The sequence below is a fragment of the Mesocricetus auratus genome, unplaced genomic scaffold, assembly GCF_017639785.1.
Source record: "Mesocricetus auratus isolate SY011 unplaced genomic scaffold, BCM_Maur_2.0 Super-Scaffold_100676, whole genome shotgun sequence".
NCBI classification, from domain to species: domain Eukaryota; kingdom Metazoa; phylum Chordata; class Mammalia; order Rodentia; family Cricetidae; genus Mesocricetus; species Mesocricetus auratus.
The window spans coordinates 53,775,353-53,792,594 of NW_024429266.1; the positions used below are offsets into that span (position 1 = coordinate 53,775,353).

The 17,242-nt window shown below is 54.3% G+C and overlaps 1 protein-coding gene across 2 annotated transcripts; it reads right to left on the reverse strand.

Annotated features, from left to right (window-relative positions):
• Positions 1-1,571: 1,571 nt before the first annotated feature.
• On the reverse strand, positions 1,572-15,022 carry Lad1 (ladinin 1). 2 transcript variants are annotated; one of them, XM_013115837.3, is made up of 10 exons: positions 14,683-15,022; positions 9,173-9,310; positions 7,016-7,898; positions 5,678-5,782; positions 4,878-4,921; positions 3,692-3,764; positions 3,459-3,593; positions 3,127-3,204; positions 2,823-2,897; positions 1,572-1,884 (listed from the first exon to the last, which is right to left on the reverse strand). In XM_013115837.3, exons 1-10 carry the CDS (start codon positions 14,718-14,720, stop codon positions 1,789-1,791), a joined length of 1,665 nt encoding a protein of 554 aa, XP_012971291.1. In that variant the 5' UTR covers positions 14,721-15,022; the 3' UTR covers positions 1,572-1,788. The 2 variants fall into 2 exon arrangements, with proteins under 2 accessions (XP_012971291.1, XP_005073539.1); XM_005073482.4 differs by having other exon boundaries at positions 1,572-2,568; positions 14,683-15,016.
• Positions 15,023-17,242: the final 2,220 nt, after the last annotated feature.

Here is a 17,242-nt window from a genome sequence, read left to right on the forward strand (position 1 = left end):
GAGGGCAAGCCAAGCTGACCTCATAAAGAGCATGGCAGCCAGCTCCCCCCTCCCCATGGAGCCCACCAAGCCCCATTTTGCGCTGCATCTCAGTCTAGAATCTCCCGAAATTTAGGAGTTGCTCCCTGAACTTAAACTACATTCCAAGAAAGCCAGTAACCTTTCAGACAGGTCATCTACCCACACAGAGGCCCCTCCTCCTAGAAAACCAGTGGGTTCTTAGTATCTGGGGAACCTAAGTGTGGGGCTTCATCCGGACAGCCGCTACTTGGCAGCCACACTGGTGTCTAGCAGGGTGGCTCCAGAAGCAACTTAGAGGATGTTCATTACAAATAATCATGTGTCCACAAATAAGCAGAAAATCAGAAATGTGTGGTCTCAGCTGGTGCATGTCCACTGGGATACCCACCCGATGACAGGATGCTCCTTGAGTGTCCGGGCCACTGCAGTAGCAGAGAAGGGAGGCCGACCCACCTCCAGGGGGCGCTCAAACGTCTCCTTCTGCACTCACGCACGCGCACACACACACACACACACACACACACACACACACACACACACACTCACACCTCTGACTCCAGTCACCTCCACACCCTGTTCATCAGCTGCCTCCAGAGCAGAACCTGTGGCAGGAACCGTGGAGTGGAGCCACACTCTCCCCAGTTGCCTGCTCACAATGGGCACCCCAAAGAGAGACTGCAGGCAGAGGTCACTCCACTTTGAGCCTGCACCTGATGAACATCTCCTCCATTGACTAAGGGAACAAACATGAGCCTCTCCTACAAGTCTGTAAGACAGCTCTGCCAGTCACAAAAGTTCACCTGTTAAGGAACTACCCGAAATTTGCAACATGAACATCCCAAAGCCATTTGGGGTCACCTGCTTGAACTCTTGAGACTCAGAGAAGGAAGGGCATGGGTCAAGGTGCTCAACAGAACCAGAGTAGCTTAGCCTCCATTGTCCAGGTGGCTCACAGCCTTGCCCAGATTCCCACCAACCCTCAACTGCAGATCAAGTCCTTGGCAGGATGTACAGGGTGTTCCAGGCAGGTCATCAGGGTCTGTCCCCCAACCCATGTCAGCCCAGCAAGTGTGAGACCAGCTACAGGGGACTCACAGAGGCCAGCCAGCACTGGGTACTGACAAATGAACACAATCAGGATCTGAGAGTCTCTAGCTTCTGGACTATGGGACCCAAGATAGTGGCCTTCACCCAGGACACAAAATCAGTGAGAATAGCTGCTTCTACCCTGTAAACTAGGGGAGCAGGGGCCCGGTGCCGTACTTATTAGGCATGTTCTGAGAAACTGTGGGATTGCCCCAGGCTGCTAAGTGGGTATGGGTTGGTGAAACCAGAGCAATCGGCTGGGAGTAAGGGCTGTAATGACTGAAGACCTCCTTTGGACTCCAGTCATGATGTGGCTGCAGGGTCCTGGACTGCCTTTCTGGTTTGCCGTGCATTTTCGGGTGGCTCAGCATTCGACACATGCACGCGCGCGCGCGGGGCCATGGAACTGGACTGGGAAGAGGAAGCCGGGGAGAAAGATAGGGTGAAGGCATGTGGCGGTTCTGTACTCTTAAATGTTTTTATTTTGTGTGTGCCTTGCTTGCATGTATAACCATGCACCGTGTGCATGCAGCGCCCACAAACTGGAGTTTCAAATATGTAGATGCTGGGACCGGAACCCAGGTCCCCTGGAAGAGCAGCCAGGGCTCTGAACTGCTGAGCCATCTCTCCAGCCCCCAGTTCTGTTTATTAAATCACCAAGCTGATGACAAGGCCACCACCTTAAGATGAAAGAAGATGGGAACAAGGTCTGTTCCTCCTGCCACCAAAGCCAGTGACCTCCGTCTCCCTGCAGCTGATTCCAAAGGGAAGCAAAGCCTGTAGGGACAAACCCATCAGCATTACCAGCCACTTACACCTGAGAATGAATGAGTTTATCACATCCTTCCTGAGAAAAGACTTCTGAGAGTAAGATTAGTGGTAATACAAAAAGGCACTGAGCTCCGGAGAGGGGCGGGGCAGGCGGGGGGGGGGTTAAAGCAGGGAGATGCAGCGCATGGGCAATGCCTGGTGACTCCTTTCCAGTCTGGCTTTAAAGAGCCTCAGGGAGCAGTGACTAGGTCTAGGACTTAGTATGGGGACACCACAGGCACACAGAGTACCTGTTGGGAGCAGACAAGACAGATAACTCTGGAGTTGGCAAAATAACCCCGCCTGAAGCTGGCAGTGAGCAGGAGGAAGGGACAGTCTCCAGACAGCACACGGTGACTGTGTGGCTGATGTGCCAGGGCTGTGCTCCGGGTCCTTCTGGGTTCAGGATATATCGTGGCTACAGCAGGACAAGAATGCACCAGAGCACATCTGTCCCCCAGACAGGGCTGGGGAGGGGCTGCAGGAGTGTCACTCATGTTCCTGGCCCCCAGGGGCCCTGACCAAACTGGCTGAGAAGCAGAAAGGGAATGGGGGCAGCAAGAGTCGGGAGTGCTTCAGGGCAGGGGCTGGCACGAAGAAGGGCCCTTGGGGTACAGGTTTGCAGGTCTGTCCTGGCAGGGCTTGTCACACCTGTGGGACAAAGGCCAATTAGAACAGGGAAATTGGGTTCCTGGGGCTGTGGGAAGGGCACCTCTGGACAAGGAGATAACCCTTTGGACAGGCAAGCTCCACCCACACTGGGTGTACCCGAAACCAGACGGTTAGATGGGGAGGCGTGGCCAAGCCACTCAGACCCACAACTGCAGCCCACTTAGAGCATGTATTTGGACAGGTTTGGGGGCTTCCGCTGTATGGCAGGGCTGGGCCCCTTCTGCCCCACTCACCTCCGCATCCAGGGACACGGTCGACTTGTTTCCCCATTGAGCCCTCCTGGTGACTGATGTCTCTTTCTGTACCTCCTGATCAGGACATCAAAGCAGAGACCAAGAACTCAGGGGTAAAGAGGGACATGGGACCCCCACATGCTCCCTACTCCAGGTGTCTGTGTTCTTCCTGAAGGGACAAGGGCCCACTCCTCTCCTTAGTCTAACCCACAGGCTGGGCCCTATACCCTTTGTCACCAACTCTACTTCTGAAATGACCCATTGCTGTTGCCCCTCCTCTGACTCGACATGTGGGTAAGGGTACCTGGTCTCCAAAATCCTGGGTCTTGCTGATCCACAGGTTAAGTCTTGATGTCACAACCCCTGACAGTCGCAGATTCTCCTAGAAAAAAAAAAGTCCCACCTTAAGGCTCGGAGTCCCTGACAACACTAAGGCTCTTCCAGAGGCCCCAGAATGGGGACAAGATTCTCTCTGGCGTCCACTCAGCACAAGCTATTTGTACCTAGCAAAGGTCACACCGTGTGGCGTTCTGCACCCAGTAAAGGAGTACAGAACAATACAGTTTCTAACACAGCCGAGGCCCAGGCTTCAGGGATGTCAGCCTAGAGCTCCAGCAGCTGGGATCTGGCCCTCACCTTTCGGATGGTTGGTTCTGTGCGGTTCTGGCCTGCCAGCTCCTTCTCAAAGAGGTGGCGCTTGCTGGCTACACCAGCAGGAGTCACAAGGACCTCAGTGCGGGAGGAGCCTGGAGACCTGACGGATTCGGATCTCTGTAAATCGGGAATGCGAGTGGCTGAGCCATGACTGGAATGTTCACAAATGGTGCCCTCCACCCTGGCACAGGCTCCAGAGGACCCTCTGCTCCCACCTGTATGGCTGTGTGGTATCTCTCCAGTTTCTCTTCTAGCTTCACCGTGCTAGCTGGCAGCCTCACACTGGCACTGTAGGATGGGAAGACAAATTGAGACGGTCCAGCTGAGACTCTGTACCCCAGAGAGGCCACGGCTGCCCCCAGGGTTGGAAAAACAACCCCCCGATGCTCTATCCTCCTGGCAAAGAGCGAGGGCAGGGGCTGATGAAGAGACCTCTGTTGCAGAGTGGATTGTAATGACTTGGTCAGGGTGATGTCTAGAGACTCCAGGAACTTTCACACCTCCGAGGAGCAGCCTGCCTACTCTACAGGGCATCTCAGGACCAGACATTTCCCACTGTTTCCTTCCTCCCTTCTGCTTCCACACCCCCCCACTTCCACTCACCTCAGTCTTCACAGGCTGGGAGGTCTTTACAGGCCCCTGAGCTCCCCCCTTGGGTCACACTCCCCCCGCCCCCTGCAGCTGCCTGCCTCGGTGGCTATGTGTTTAGTGGTCTCAACTGAGTCGCTTGGAGTTAGCCACTGTCATGACTTTGTTCTCTGGCTCCGTCCCCAGCCCCCACCCCCCACCCCTGGGTCCAGGAACGCAAGCCCTTATTAAAGGTTTAGCTGGTAGGTAAACACAGCACAGGTGGATGAAACTTGTAACACCAGCACTAAATTTAAATAAACTGCAGCCCAAACATAAAATCTTATTTATGTTTGTCCCCTCTCCTCCCCTGTGCAGTGTACCGTCCTCCATCTACTTGGCTCAGGGTTACAAGGGTGGTTACTAAACATGCAGGTTCCCGGCCACCACTCTAGGCCTGCCACGGTTGAGCCTTTTCCTTCTTTGTCCTAATCATAGTCTCCCCTCTGGAAAGTTCTCTTACCCTTTCTCACCCCAACTCCAAGATAAACCAAAGCCTCCCCCCCTCTTCAGAAACCCCTGAAAGGTTCACCTCCTCCAAGCCACTCTCCCAGGAACCACAGGACAGCTCCCTGACACAGCACACAAAGCCACCATGATGCTCCCTCCCAGTGTCCTCTCACCCAACCCCAGGACGTCCCACCAATCCCGTCACCCTGCCAAATCTAGAGTCCCAAGCAAAATCTGCACCTCCCCTGAAGTATGCTGTGCACAGCGTGGCACAATGATGGCATAAGAGCAGACACACAGAGTCAAAGCCTCCAGGCAGCTCACCTGCGGGTTAAGGTTGTTTCCGGGTTGTCTTTCCTGGGGCTCATCTGAAACGAGAAGGTAAGTGAGGGTCTTAGGCAGCCCATGCGCCCTCTCCAGTGAGGAGTCTAGTTCTCGGGATGCATCTTCTTCCTGAGAAACCCCCTCCCCTGCACACATGAGCCCCAGCCTTTCTTGAGTCTTAGTCTGGAAGCACCTGCCTTCAGCCTTCAGAGTGCGTCCAAAGCCCTTCCTCTGCCACCTTTCCTGGCCTTGCCGAGGTACCTGTTACAACCCATATGCCTATCTGCCTCTCCACTAACCAAGAGCCTTGAGGGTACTGGTCAACCTCAGGCAGGTGGCCTCTTGCCCAGGGCCTGTATCAAGGCACAAGGCACATTCAACCAATGGATAAGCAGATGACCCAGTAAACAAAAGAACTAAGTAGTGAGACAGACCAGATGAGAGTCTCCAATCCCATCACATGGAAGCAAGGCAGGGGCAGAGAGAACACTGGAAAGAAACCTGCTGTTCTCTGCCCTGTCCCTACCTCATAAGGAAGAGACAAGAGGGCCATGACAGGTCTGTCTGGTCTGGCAAGTTCATCTGCCTGCAGTCCTGTTCTTATCCACTAGGTGGGGCTGCTCTCCACACGCATTTTCTAGGTCTTCAACCTGCTCTCCTTAATTTAAAATGACCAGTCTGGTTTGGACACCCATGTAAATCCAAAGCTCCTCTCTATCCTGTCTCTAAAGTTGTGCCACCCAGGCTCTTGGTTAATGGCTTCCTTTCATGCTCTGCTTTCATGGTCCCCCGGCTCTTACCCGAAAGGAGATGGTCCTGGGGCTGGAGCGTTTGAGAGAACTGCTGTAGGTGAGCCGGGTAGGTGAGGATGTGTCTGCCTCTTCATCCTTGCTGGGAATTTTTACCTGAGCGGAGCAAAGGTGTCAGACAAAAACTCCTTGGTACAAGTGTAGGTGCTCCTAGGTTCAAGCCCACATTTTCAGGGGGACCTCAGGTGCCCTGGCCCATCCCAGAAGCTAGTGATGGCAGAGTCAGTCAAACCTCCTACTCACTCTCCTGCCCCTGCTGTGCAGTGACCTCCAGGCAGAGGTTTAGTTTTGGGGGGTTCTGAGGCTCCCTAAGAGCTCGCTAGCTAACCCAAGGCCCCTTAATGAGTGCTGGTTTCCTCAGAGGGCTCTGAGTGGACAGGTGACAAGGTTACCCTGGCTCTGAACAGAAATGAATGTCCTGGGGGCTGGAGCCCAGGGCCTGGATGAGAATGCGGTTGGGACCTCAGGTGCCTTCTGCACATGGCCCCTTCCCACTACAACAGCCTGCCTCTACAACAGCCTGCCTCTACGACAGCCTGCCTCTACGACAGCCTGCCTCTACGACAGCCTGCCTCTACAACAACCTGCCTCTACGACAGCCTGCCTCTACGGCAACCTGCCTCTACGACAGCCTGCCTCTACAGCAGCCTGCCTCTACGACAGCCTGCCTCTACAACAGCCTGCCTCTACGACAGCCTGCCTCTACGACAGCCTGCCTCTACAGCAGCCTGCCTCTACAGCAACCTGCCTCTACGACAGCCTGCCTCTATAGCAGCCTGCCTCTACAACAACCTGCCTCTACAGCAACCTGCCTCTACAGCAACCTGCCTCTACGACAACCTCCCTCTACGACAGCCTGTCTCTACGGCAACCTGCCTCTACGACAGCCTGCCTCTACAACAACCTGCCTCTACGACAGCCTGCCTCTACGACAGCCTGCCTCTACAGCAACCTGCCTCTACAGCAACCTGCCTCTACAGCAACCTGCCTCTACAGCAACCTGCCTCTACAACAGCCTGCCTGTACGGCAACCTGCCTCTACAACAACCTCCCTCTACAACAGCCTGCCTCTACAACAGCCTGCCTCTACAACAGCCTGCCTCTACAGCAGCCTGCCTCTACAGCAACCTGCCTCTATAACAGCCTGCCTCTACAACAACCTGCCTCTGACTCGGGGTCCTGTTCAGATAGCAGCTACAAATTCTGACTTGCTAAGAGAGAAGAAACTGCCAAGGCCAGCCCAAAAGTGGGAGGAAGGGAGGAAGCAAGGGATGGAGAGGCCTGAGGGCTGGACTGCCAGGGAGGGCAAGGGAGAAAGGGGCAACCTACCTGGAGTGTGATGGGTGGGAAGCTGGACGCCTTAGTTGGAGCATCTGAAGTGCCCTGCTCTACAGAGGACAGTGGGCTCTTCCCAGGGACAGCCCTCCCTCTGGGCTCCCTTGTGGTGACCTGGCTTCCGCCAGGGGCCTGAGGCTGCTCAGAGACGGTCGCCTTCTTTGGAGTCAGCTTTGTCTCTGAGACTAGTGACTTCTCGAAGATGGACGCTTTCTCTGACACCAGCCGCCTCTCTTGCATCTTCTCAAAGACAACGGCTTTTTCTAGAACCGGAGTGGATCTTTTCTCTGGAGCTGCTGTCTTCAGAGACACGAGTGTCTTCTCGGGGACGGGCGACTTCTCTGACACACTGGTTCTTTCTGGAACCAACTTCTCTGGGCTGCGTTTCTTCTCAGTCGGGGATGCTTTCTCTGTGGCTGCCCCCTTCTCTGAGGGGCAGGCTTTCTCCGAAGCCAGCCTCTTCGCAGGCACAGAAGTCTTCTCTGGCACAGGCGATTTCCCAGAGATCAAGGTCTTCTGCTGGACTACTGCTTCCCCTGGAAGCCCCTTTCCCCCTCCCGCAAGCCCTCTGCCCTTTCCGCTCTCTTCTTCCTGGGCCCAAGGACCTCGCTGCTCCTGACTCAGTCTCCGGCGAGGCAGGGGCTCCACTTTCTTCTTAGGCACAAGGGGCTGCGACAAGATCTGCTCAGGACCTACACTGTTCCTTTCCCCCTCCACCTCTAGCCTCTCCTGCACTGGAGCCTGGACAGCCTCTACCACCTGACGCCTCTGTCTCCGTTCCCTCCGAGTTCTAAGGATGGCCAGGAAGTCCTCTTCCTCATCTTTGGAGGCTGGAGGCGATGGCTTGGGGACCTCGGCTTCCTCCACACTGGGCAGCCTGAAACAAAAGACACGGGGAGATAAGGTGGACAGAATCAGAAGACATCAGGAGTGAGGGTGAGCCGGGGTGTAGCTGACTCAGTGAGATGCCTCCAGGGCCACCAAGGAGGAAGCAAACAAGTCAGACCCTGCTCTCCCTGCCCCTCACCATTTCAAAAAAAATCACTTTTATCTATTCTGAAAGCTGCACTTCCAAAGGGTCACTTGAGCAAAGCACCCCAGGCTCCAGAAAAATCACAGATTCCTGTCCGGTGTACAGTGAACTGTTCCATGTTAAACCACAATCACTAACACTAATCAAGCTTTGTAGGTTATGGGCCTGGGGCACCATTGGCCAGGAAGGCTCAGAGGAGTGAGTTCAGTCCATCAGAGTCTAGAGGAGACCATGGTAACTAACTGGTAGGGAGCTAAAAGGGAAGCCCAAGGCTTCTGAGGCACCATGATAGTATCCTGTCCATCGTAGGGGTATGTCTGGGACATGGTGGCAGGCCCACAAACACAGCCTGGCTTTTCTTCATTAGGAGATGTAAAGGAACAAAAGCAACATAAAATAATTGTGCAAAGCTCAGAGGTCCTGGTCTCTAGGTAAAGGAACCCGTGCCTCCTATCCCTGCTTTTCATGTGATTTCAGGCAAGTTAACCTACTGTCTGAGTTTTTCAAACCAGAAAACTGAGCTTTTTAGGCAGTGAAATGAGAGCCATCTGGTGACGGCGAAGTCCCAGCACAGAGGCAGCATTCAGGAAGTTCTGGGCCCTTCTCTTCCTTCCCCTCCTAATCCCCAAACCTAGATGTCAAGATTGGTCATCCCTTTTTGCTCCCCCTTGGAATGGGGATGATCAGAGTATGGGGTAGCCCATTTAAGGGAAGTCTGACAAAGCTGGGTGAACACCGTGGCCACACTCACTAGGTACAGGACCTCGACGAGCTACCTAAGCATGCTTCCCCAAGTCTCTCCTGCTGCAAGACAAGTTACTAACAGTGGCCTCTCCAACGCCATGAAGACTGAGCAAGCTACATTCATCAACAAAATGTCCAGCAGAGTGGGGCTCATGGACAGGTTCACCAAACGGCGCCGGGAGTGTGATGACGGCGGTGGGAACCGTGCTTGGTCTGAGGATGGGTCTAGGGATGGTGAGGAACCGGAATTTCATCTTCCCACCATCAACCTATTCCTAGACCACATCTCTAGAAGGTCAAACAGATTTCACAAAGTCTTCTGGGACAGCTAGGTCCCCCACTTCCACTCTTCAGATTTTAACCCAACCACGCACCTCTCCGAGGATCTCCGAGCTCCATTCTGGGTGAGTTTTGGAGATTCGTCATCTGTGGTTGAACTCAGGGTGCGGTGCCTCCGCCTGCGTTCACGCTCCTGTTCCTCCTCATCCTCCAAAGTCCGCTGCCGGGCCAGGCTAGGGGAAGGAGGTAGGGATCAGCACAGCCCCGAGACCAGTCAACACCTTCCCTAGCCAGACTCCCACAGGCTTGCAGAAGACAATTGCCTCCAGGCAGTGGGGTACTGCAGTGCAGATGGCCGGGACAGAGAAGTTCTAAGTGCAAATACACACCATATCCCCAAGACCCAGGATGAAGAACAGAGTGCCTGTTTTGATACAGACTCTCACTGTAGTGCAGGGTAACCTGAAGTTCCTGGGCTCAAGTGGTCTAGCTAGCTGGAACTACAGGCCATCACAGAAAGTTACACTGTTTGAGAAATGTGGCACTCTGTTCTTCATCCTGGATTAGAGGGTACAGAGCAATGACCCCACACACCAGTAGCAGCAGCCAGTGCCCAGTTAGGACAACCAAAGGCAGTTTCCAGCATTACCAAATAGCCCCTTGGGGTACCGATGCCCCCAGTTGAGCACCACTGGGCTGGAATTCACTGTGGGAACAGAACGTCTCTGGATGGTGGAAACGGGGAAGGTGGCATGGTTCTGCCTGAAGGAAGACGGTGACCTTTACAAGGTCCTCTCCCTTCTGAGCTCTTGACAGACAATAGCTGAGAATTGCCTCAAAGTTGCTCACTCCCCCACAAAAGCCTCTGGTGGTAGGGGTAAGGGTAGACTCCCAAATGAGACTCAGAGAGAAACCATTATATCCTTTCACCCTCTCATGTCTTTCTTGGCTTTTAAAGCTATCTTCTCCCTGCCTGGAGCAGCAATGGGACTCCCCATAACCTACATTTGGTTTCCACTCCTGTAACCTTGCATTTGGGAGACTAACTGACAACTTTCGGGCATCCAAACAACTCCCACTAAAATCCAGCCAGCCGGCCGCCAGTCATCTGGCAACCCAACCAAGCCACGCACTTGCCTTTTGCCATCGGGAGTCACCCACCCTACCAGAGTCCCAGCTACTGCTCACTCCCAGCCCATCTTCCCTCCATCCACCCAGACAAACAACAGACGAGCACGGAGTGCCTCTAGCGAGTGGCACCCTTAATCTGTAAGTTTGAGTATTAAGGAATTCAAAGAGGGAGCCAGTTGTGAGCTCCTGAAGGCAATCTGCCCATCTCTCTACATAGGTAAGGGGTGTCTGATCATCACCCCAAGGAAAGGAGCAACCTTAGAAGAGAACCTTCTGGAATATCCCAATCTCACCATTATGAGGGCAACCTCTGCTCATCTGAGTCACAAAGTGTATTCTATCTCAATGCAAACAAAAGAGGGACAGGGTTTTTCCATATGTCCTTGACCATGGATCTTAAGCGGGACTCCCCTGGGCCTTCACATGAGCCCTGTAATCTTTGTACATTTGAGAACTGATTCTTCATTCACCCCCACACTGCACGCAAACCTAGTCTCTTATGCCCCACCTCTCCCCCACCAACTTCTGCTGCCTTGCAAATGAGGACACTGCTCCTCCTCTCACTGTGCATGCACCCTGCCCTTGTCCTAGTTTGGGAACAACTCCTACCCTCCAGAGAGGGTCCATATCCAGAGGAAAGTGAGCACTCCCTACCCACACCCGGCAGGGCTGGGCTGGAGGAGCCTCCAGGATTCCTTGACCATGAGCAACACTGTTTCATATGCTTCTGGCTGCCCTTGGGGAAGCAGGGGGTTGTCTGCCCTCCCCTGGGCCCATGTGATGCCCCATCAGCCTGAACCAGCTCTCCTCAAACTCGACTCATGACCAGGTTGGGCCAAAGCTGGCTGCAGAAGTCAGGGCCAGGTGTTTCAAAGCTTGACACCCAGGTCCCAATGCTCAAGAAGGGTGATGTGGTCACCAAAACATGCTGCTCAGAAATCACGGGGCTACCTTCAACTTCTGACACCCAGAAAAACAGGAGTGTTTTCATTATCTCACCCCACCCCAGCAGAGGAATGTTATCTCCAATAAGCAAGGATTATTGGCCTCTAAAGGAAGAAATGGACAATCATGGAAGAGAAGGAAGGCCAAAGGTCAGCTTCCTTACCAAGTGCTATTACTGGAACCCCAGTAATAAATCAATTATTTTGGGGGCTCGAAATTCCAAGATGGTGAAAAACAAGTCAATAAGGAAAAGAATGAAGGAGGATGGGGGAGTACTAGCGCATCCGAGCTTACTATACACCAGAGCCGGTCTAAGTACTTTACAAATCCCGCTGATGTTAATCCATACAAGGCTGTGAGCAAGGTGGTGCTACCCAGCTCGAATTTGAGAAGCCTGAGGCTTGGAGAGTTGGCAACATTCTGGAGAAAGCATGGCTACTAAAAATAAGGAACCAAGGCCTCCCGCCTAAGTTACCCTCCTAAGTCACCCTCCTAAAGCTGCATGCCCTAACCAGGACACACGGGCCAAAAAAGATGCCCTCCCTGCAATGCTGGCCCTAAATCAGAGCCTTACAGCTGAATGTCCAGAAGGAAAGCAGGGCTGAGGCAGGAGCAGAGGCAGCCAAGCTCAGGGTACAGTTGCGAGAGCAGAGGTTTGGGGGAGCCAGCATCCACGATACCCTAGAGCCAGGCCCTATGTGAAACCTGCAGGCCCTAACAGCCCGGGGACTGGGCAGCTGACCCTGCAGCCTAGCCAAGCATCTCACCATTCACCCCCCTCCACACCTCTGCCTCCACCTCCTGGCCTTCACTGGGGCACACACATCCCCCTCTGCACCTCCAGGTGAGGCTGCTATCCCTCCCCACTCCTGATTCACAAACCCCACCCTTTCTTGTGGATGACATCACTGCCCTGTTACACTTAAGAGTAGAACCAGGTCCTGTCCGTCCCCCCACTCCAGCCCACCCCCGTGGTCACAGAGGCTCCTCTGCTTGGGTTTAAATACCTAGAGGGTTTGGGAAGAAATCCCAGAAGCCTTTAGTGAACCCTGGGGCTCAAAGAGCAGGCCCTGGGGAAGTGGAGAACAGTGGAAGGGCCCTCAGTGTGGCTGTGATTTTATGCCACAGTCACAGTTCCTTAGCACACAGGCTTCAGGCTCCCCCTCCACACACCGAGGAGCTATTGCAGGTGGCCTGAGGTCCCTTCCGCACCAGACAGTCTAAAGAAAGGTAGCAGGAGAATCCAGAGAGGCATGGGAGGTGAGAGGGCTGTTAAAGGGCCTGGCAAGGAAATGATTAACCACTGGCCACTGAGTCCCAGGCTCTCAGATCCTCCCCTCACCCCCCACAGGCAGGCTGGCATATCCTCACTGGTCACCAGGTCAGCACATGGAGAAGAGGACATGACTGACCAGGGCAAGCGGCTCACCACTGCCCGATCCCAAGCCTGCAGTTTCTGAGCCTCAGGGTTGAGGACAGCGAGGACAGGCTCGCCACATCTCCGCCTTGGTTCTAACTGAGGCCACCCTTGTCACGCCCTCAGCACAGGCCTCCCTAGCCTGGAAGGCTCGGTTCACGGTGACTCACAGCCCTTTCCTGCAGCCCGCTGGGGCTTGTTGCTCGCGCTCACTCAGAGAGCAGAGCAGGAGTGGTCCTCTGCTCCCGGTGCCTCATCAGGAAGACAGACGGTTGGCAGCAGCTGCATCTGCCCACGGGTTCCATGAAGGCTAGAACTGGGCAGGGAGGCCAGACTAGGTCCTCCGGTAGCAGGACTGGTTCCCCAAGGCTTCACTACCACTTAGCCTGGACATCCCATGGGAACTCGGCCCCACCCCTGCAGCCACAAGAGTCTATGTCCAACTGAGCAGAGGGCAAGCTAAGACCAGACCTCATTCCCATTGAAAATCCTAGTGCCCTCAGCCAAATCCTCTACACACAGACATGTGCACACACACACACACACACACACAGAGAGAGAGAGAGAGAGAGAGAGAAGAGATTATAAACAAAAAATAAGCAAATAAAATAAAATCACAAGCACCCATCAGTCTGGGCACTTGTAAGGAAGAGAGATCTGTTTTGTTTTTTAACCTAATATGTAGTGCTAACATCTTCAACAACCATTTCAATGGAACATTGTGGGAGCAAACTCAGCTGCCCACATGGACATCTCTACACAGGCCATAAACATGCTCACCCACACAGAAGCTGCACTCATAGGCACCGATGTGCCCACACCCAGAAACAAAGACACTCCCGCACCAACCCCATGCACACTGACCCACAGAGTCCAAGGCCTTGCCCCCGCATCAGCTCCGCCCTAGGCACATACCTTGCCTGGGGTGTGTCTGACCTCTAAGGCAGCCTGGGTTCCCTTCCCAGAGCTTTGGGTCTCACCCTCCTTTGGGCTTGCCTTTCCCCTTCTCTAGATGTGACAGACCTATCTGCACTGAGGCTGAGGGCAACCATGTCCCCAGGGCAATGTCCTTAGGGTCTGAGGAGATGGTCCTCAGACCAAACGGATGAGCTTCTGTGAGACACAGACGCTGAATCCCTCGGGGAGAACCCGAGGGGCAGCAGATCTTAGGTGATGGAAAATGTGTGAGAAATGCCTTGATAAGCAAGGCTACTGTACCTGTGCTGCCCACGGTTGCTGGGCTGCACCTACAGAGACAACTCTGACCCCACAGTAGGCCTGAAGACCGAAAGCCCACCTGAGGAAGGCCAAGAGGCCTGCATTACCCTGGCTGGAGCCTCTGCTCCCTTAGGACAAAGGATGCATTCCAAGCTAGGGCCTCAGTGGCAGGACATGAAGAAAAGATGCTCCTTTCAACAGTTCTGGAGAGGGAGGGGCAGCTCCAAGAGGAGGCTCAGAGAGAGGGGCTGCCTCTTAGATACCCACCCCTCCATGGCTTCTCTCACCCTGAGAGGCGGTCCAGCAAACGCAGTTTCTGACCCACTGGGACCAGTGCACAAACATAGTCTGCAGCACAGACAGGGATAGCAACTATCTTGCCCCCAGCGTGGATGCCACCCCAAATGCAAACTCAGAATCTGAGCCTCTCTTAGCATGGGGGAGCTGCTTTCTCTGACCCTAGTCACAGACCAGGCTCTATTGACTCCATTAGGTGGGGCTAAAGGACTCTTCCCAGACCTGCTCTAAAAGTCTTAACAGAGGCATAGAAACCGGGGGTTCACTCAAGAATAAGGTTTGGGGTAACCTTCCCAGTCCTGTAAACTGTTCCTTTGCCCTCACGAACAGTAGCACCCTGGGCTGTCCAGGCTGCGGACCAGCCTTCCCCTAACCTGTTCGTTAGGACCTAAGCACACAGAAAGCTGCGGAGCAGGGAGACCACCCTCCCTGTCACCTGCGGGGTCGAGAGTTTGGTCTCAACTCCGACTCTACCAAAGAGCAACAAGACCAGGGTCCGCTTCTGCAGGGGTGCAGGCCTGTGTCCGCGAGAGGAGATCCGAAGGGGAGAGGCTGCCCGCCAGTCCCGGCCCACCCGGCCTCGGTGGCCGCTCTCACCTGGACAGCGCGGACCAGTCCTTTCTGCTGACCGACATGCTGCCGAGCCCCGCGGCCGCCGCGTGCCGAGCTCCGCGCTGCGCCGCTCACCTGCGGCCCCTCCCCCGCGCCAGGTAGGGTCACATGGCCGCTTATCTCAGCCCGGCTTGGCCCCGCGCCGCCGCGCTCCCATTCGCCGGCCCCGGGAGCTGCCTCTGGGGTGTGGGCGTCCCAGACAAAGCCGCGCTGAGCTCCGCCGGGGCGGGTCTCCAGCGCGGCCGCTCTGCGGGACGGTCGCACCGGGCTGCGGGCTGCACCGAAGCCGGGGCTAGCGCGGGGCTGCTCTGCTGCTGGGGGCGAGGGCGGGAGACTTCCTGCTCAGAACCAGTTGGACCAGCTCGGCGCCGGCCCGCGTCTTCTGCCCCAGTCGCGGTCCGGAGTGCCAGGGAGTGGGACGGGGGCGGGACCCAAAGATCGGGGTCAGGTTGAGCTCGATGCCTGGAAATCGACTTAGTCCGCAGAAACCTAAGAGCTGGAAGCTGAGTAGAAAAGTTAGCGCAGGTACCGTAATCTTGGGTGTAGAGTGCCGGCAGCTGTGAGGAAGGGGGGGCTCCTAGAGGACACCCCAGGAGTCAGAAACTACTTGGAAGACTCTGCTGAGATGAGCAGACACTGGGTGAGAAACATCCCCTAGAAAGCCAGTCTCTCTCAAAAGGGCATGAGGCTCACACACGCCAACAGGGAAAGCACAACAGCTATAAATAAATAAACAGACAAATAAATAAATAAAAACTATATGCACCAAAGGCACGGTCCTTGCTCTCTGGTACCCCACCCCACCGTGGGCTGAGAAGCAGAATTTAACTGTGCCATGGAAGCACAGTGTGACTCCTCGGGAAGAAAGAGGGCCATAGACAACTGAAACTACTATTACACCAACCTAATGTAACTCGGACACCACCCGTGAGCACCCATTTGGGTGGGTGCAGCACCAGTTGCTTTCCACGCGGGTGCCTACCTCCTGGATGAGCAAACCAGGGTCAGGTACCTGGATGGGGGAGTCTATCTTCCCTTAAAGATCCGAAAGGGAATCAACGGCTCCTTCTGCAGGCCCTGCAGATTGAGAAGTCAGAACTGGCAGCCTCCAGAGGTCCGCCTGCCTCTGCATCCTGAAGGTTGGGAACGCTAGAATTAAGTCATGAGCCACCACAATGGACTAGGGGCCAGGGGGGTCAATCAGGGGTAGCATTATGCGGGAGGTGGGGTTAGCATCGGAAAGCTGAACTGTGGGTTAGAGATTGACATGGCTGGTGGGTTCTCTCTGCCTGGTGTTTGAGAGGGGGACTGAGTTGAGTCAGAGATTCAGAGGGTCAGGGATTCCTGAGGATTGAGGGAGGAAGTTGACTATAGACCACAGAGTGTTTCTTGACCTTTTAACCTGATACTTAATGCTCGGTTTGAGGAGCTATCTCCGCATTGTCAGATGGTCAGCAGCACGCAATACCCGTTGGAATTGAGGGTCTTAGAAGGAACTGTCGGGAAGATCATCGGATGTCGGTGTGGGAGCGCAGAAGGCCTGGCATTGTGTGCCCATACGCAAGGGCAGGGGTTGAGTGGGAAAGAGGAAGGAATGCGCTTTCAGCAGCATAGAGTCGGTATCCGCGCCCCTGTCCTGGCTTCCCAAACATCTTGACAACGAATCTCCCCTCAGCGTTCCCTGAACACTGTGCTGAGCACACTGGATGCTCCATAGCAGTTTGGAGAATCACACTAACTTTATTTGAGAAGAAAGTCTGTACCATTGAAGGTGACATTTGGAGTCTGGGTCACTGGGAAGCTGAGATCAAGGGGTTCTAGGCATCTAGGACCCCTGGGATCAGGTAAAGCCAGGGCGCGGTACCTCAACAGCTCTCAGAGTTCCAAATGGAGTGTAAATGGTACAGCTGGCAAATGCAATTGCATTCCTGGATAGAAAACCTCTTGGGCATGAACACCAGAGGAGAGGCCCATGAATATTCAAAGAAGCACGACTGGGAAGCAGAAGGGAATGAATCAAGGATGGCATCTTCATCGTTTCATCATTTCTTGGCGGTGAAATAGAACAAACGGCAGAGGGGGGAATGGCGGCTGACCCAGTGTTGAAAGAGAAAGGGCACAATGCATGCATTTATATAAAGCTTACAGGACCGTGCAACCCTCAGCAACGCACAGATTAGGGGGTCACAAACATAGAAACGGACAAAGAAGCAGAGAATTGTATAGCAGTTCCTTATCCTTAAAGGATCTGTCTAGGACTTTCAGGAAATGCCTGAGACCACAGATAGTACCATCCCTGTGTGTGATGTTTCTCCTACACATGCTTAAGAGAAAGTTTAATTTATAATATAGACACATTAAGAGATTACAAAGAGTAGCTAAGAATAAAGGGCTGGCGCTGGTAGTCAACTGGAAAACTTATGTCTGGCATTTGTAAAGTCCTAGATTCAGTTACCTACACAGAAAGCAAGCAAAAAAAAAAAAAATCAGCTGGGCGGTGGTGGCGCGCGCCTTTAATCCCAGCACTCGGGAGGCAGAGGCAGGC

What these genes read in the sequence shown, in the direction of transcription:
- Lad1 (XM_013115837.3), bottom strand. Translation starts at nt 14,720, where the DNA reads ATGTCGGTCAGCAGAAAGGACTGGTCCGCGCTGTCCAG. An exon ending in GACTGGTCCGCGCTGTCCAG is followed by an intron (nt 9,311 to 14,682) that starts GTGAGAGCGGCC and finishes TCCTTCCCCTAG; the next exon opens with CCTGGCCCGGCAGCGGACTT. An exon ending in CCCAGGATTTTGGAGACCAG is followed by an intron (nt 2,898 to 3,126) that starts GTACCCTTACCC and finishes TGTCCTGATCAG; the next exon opens with GAGGTACAGAAAGAGACATC.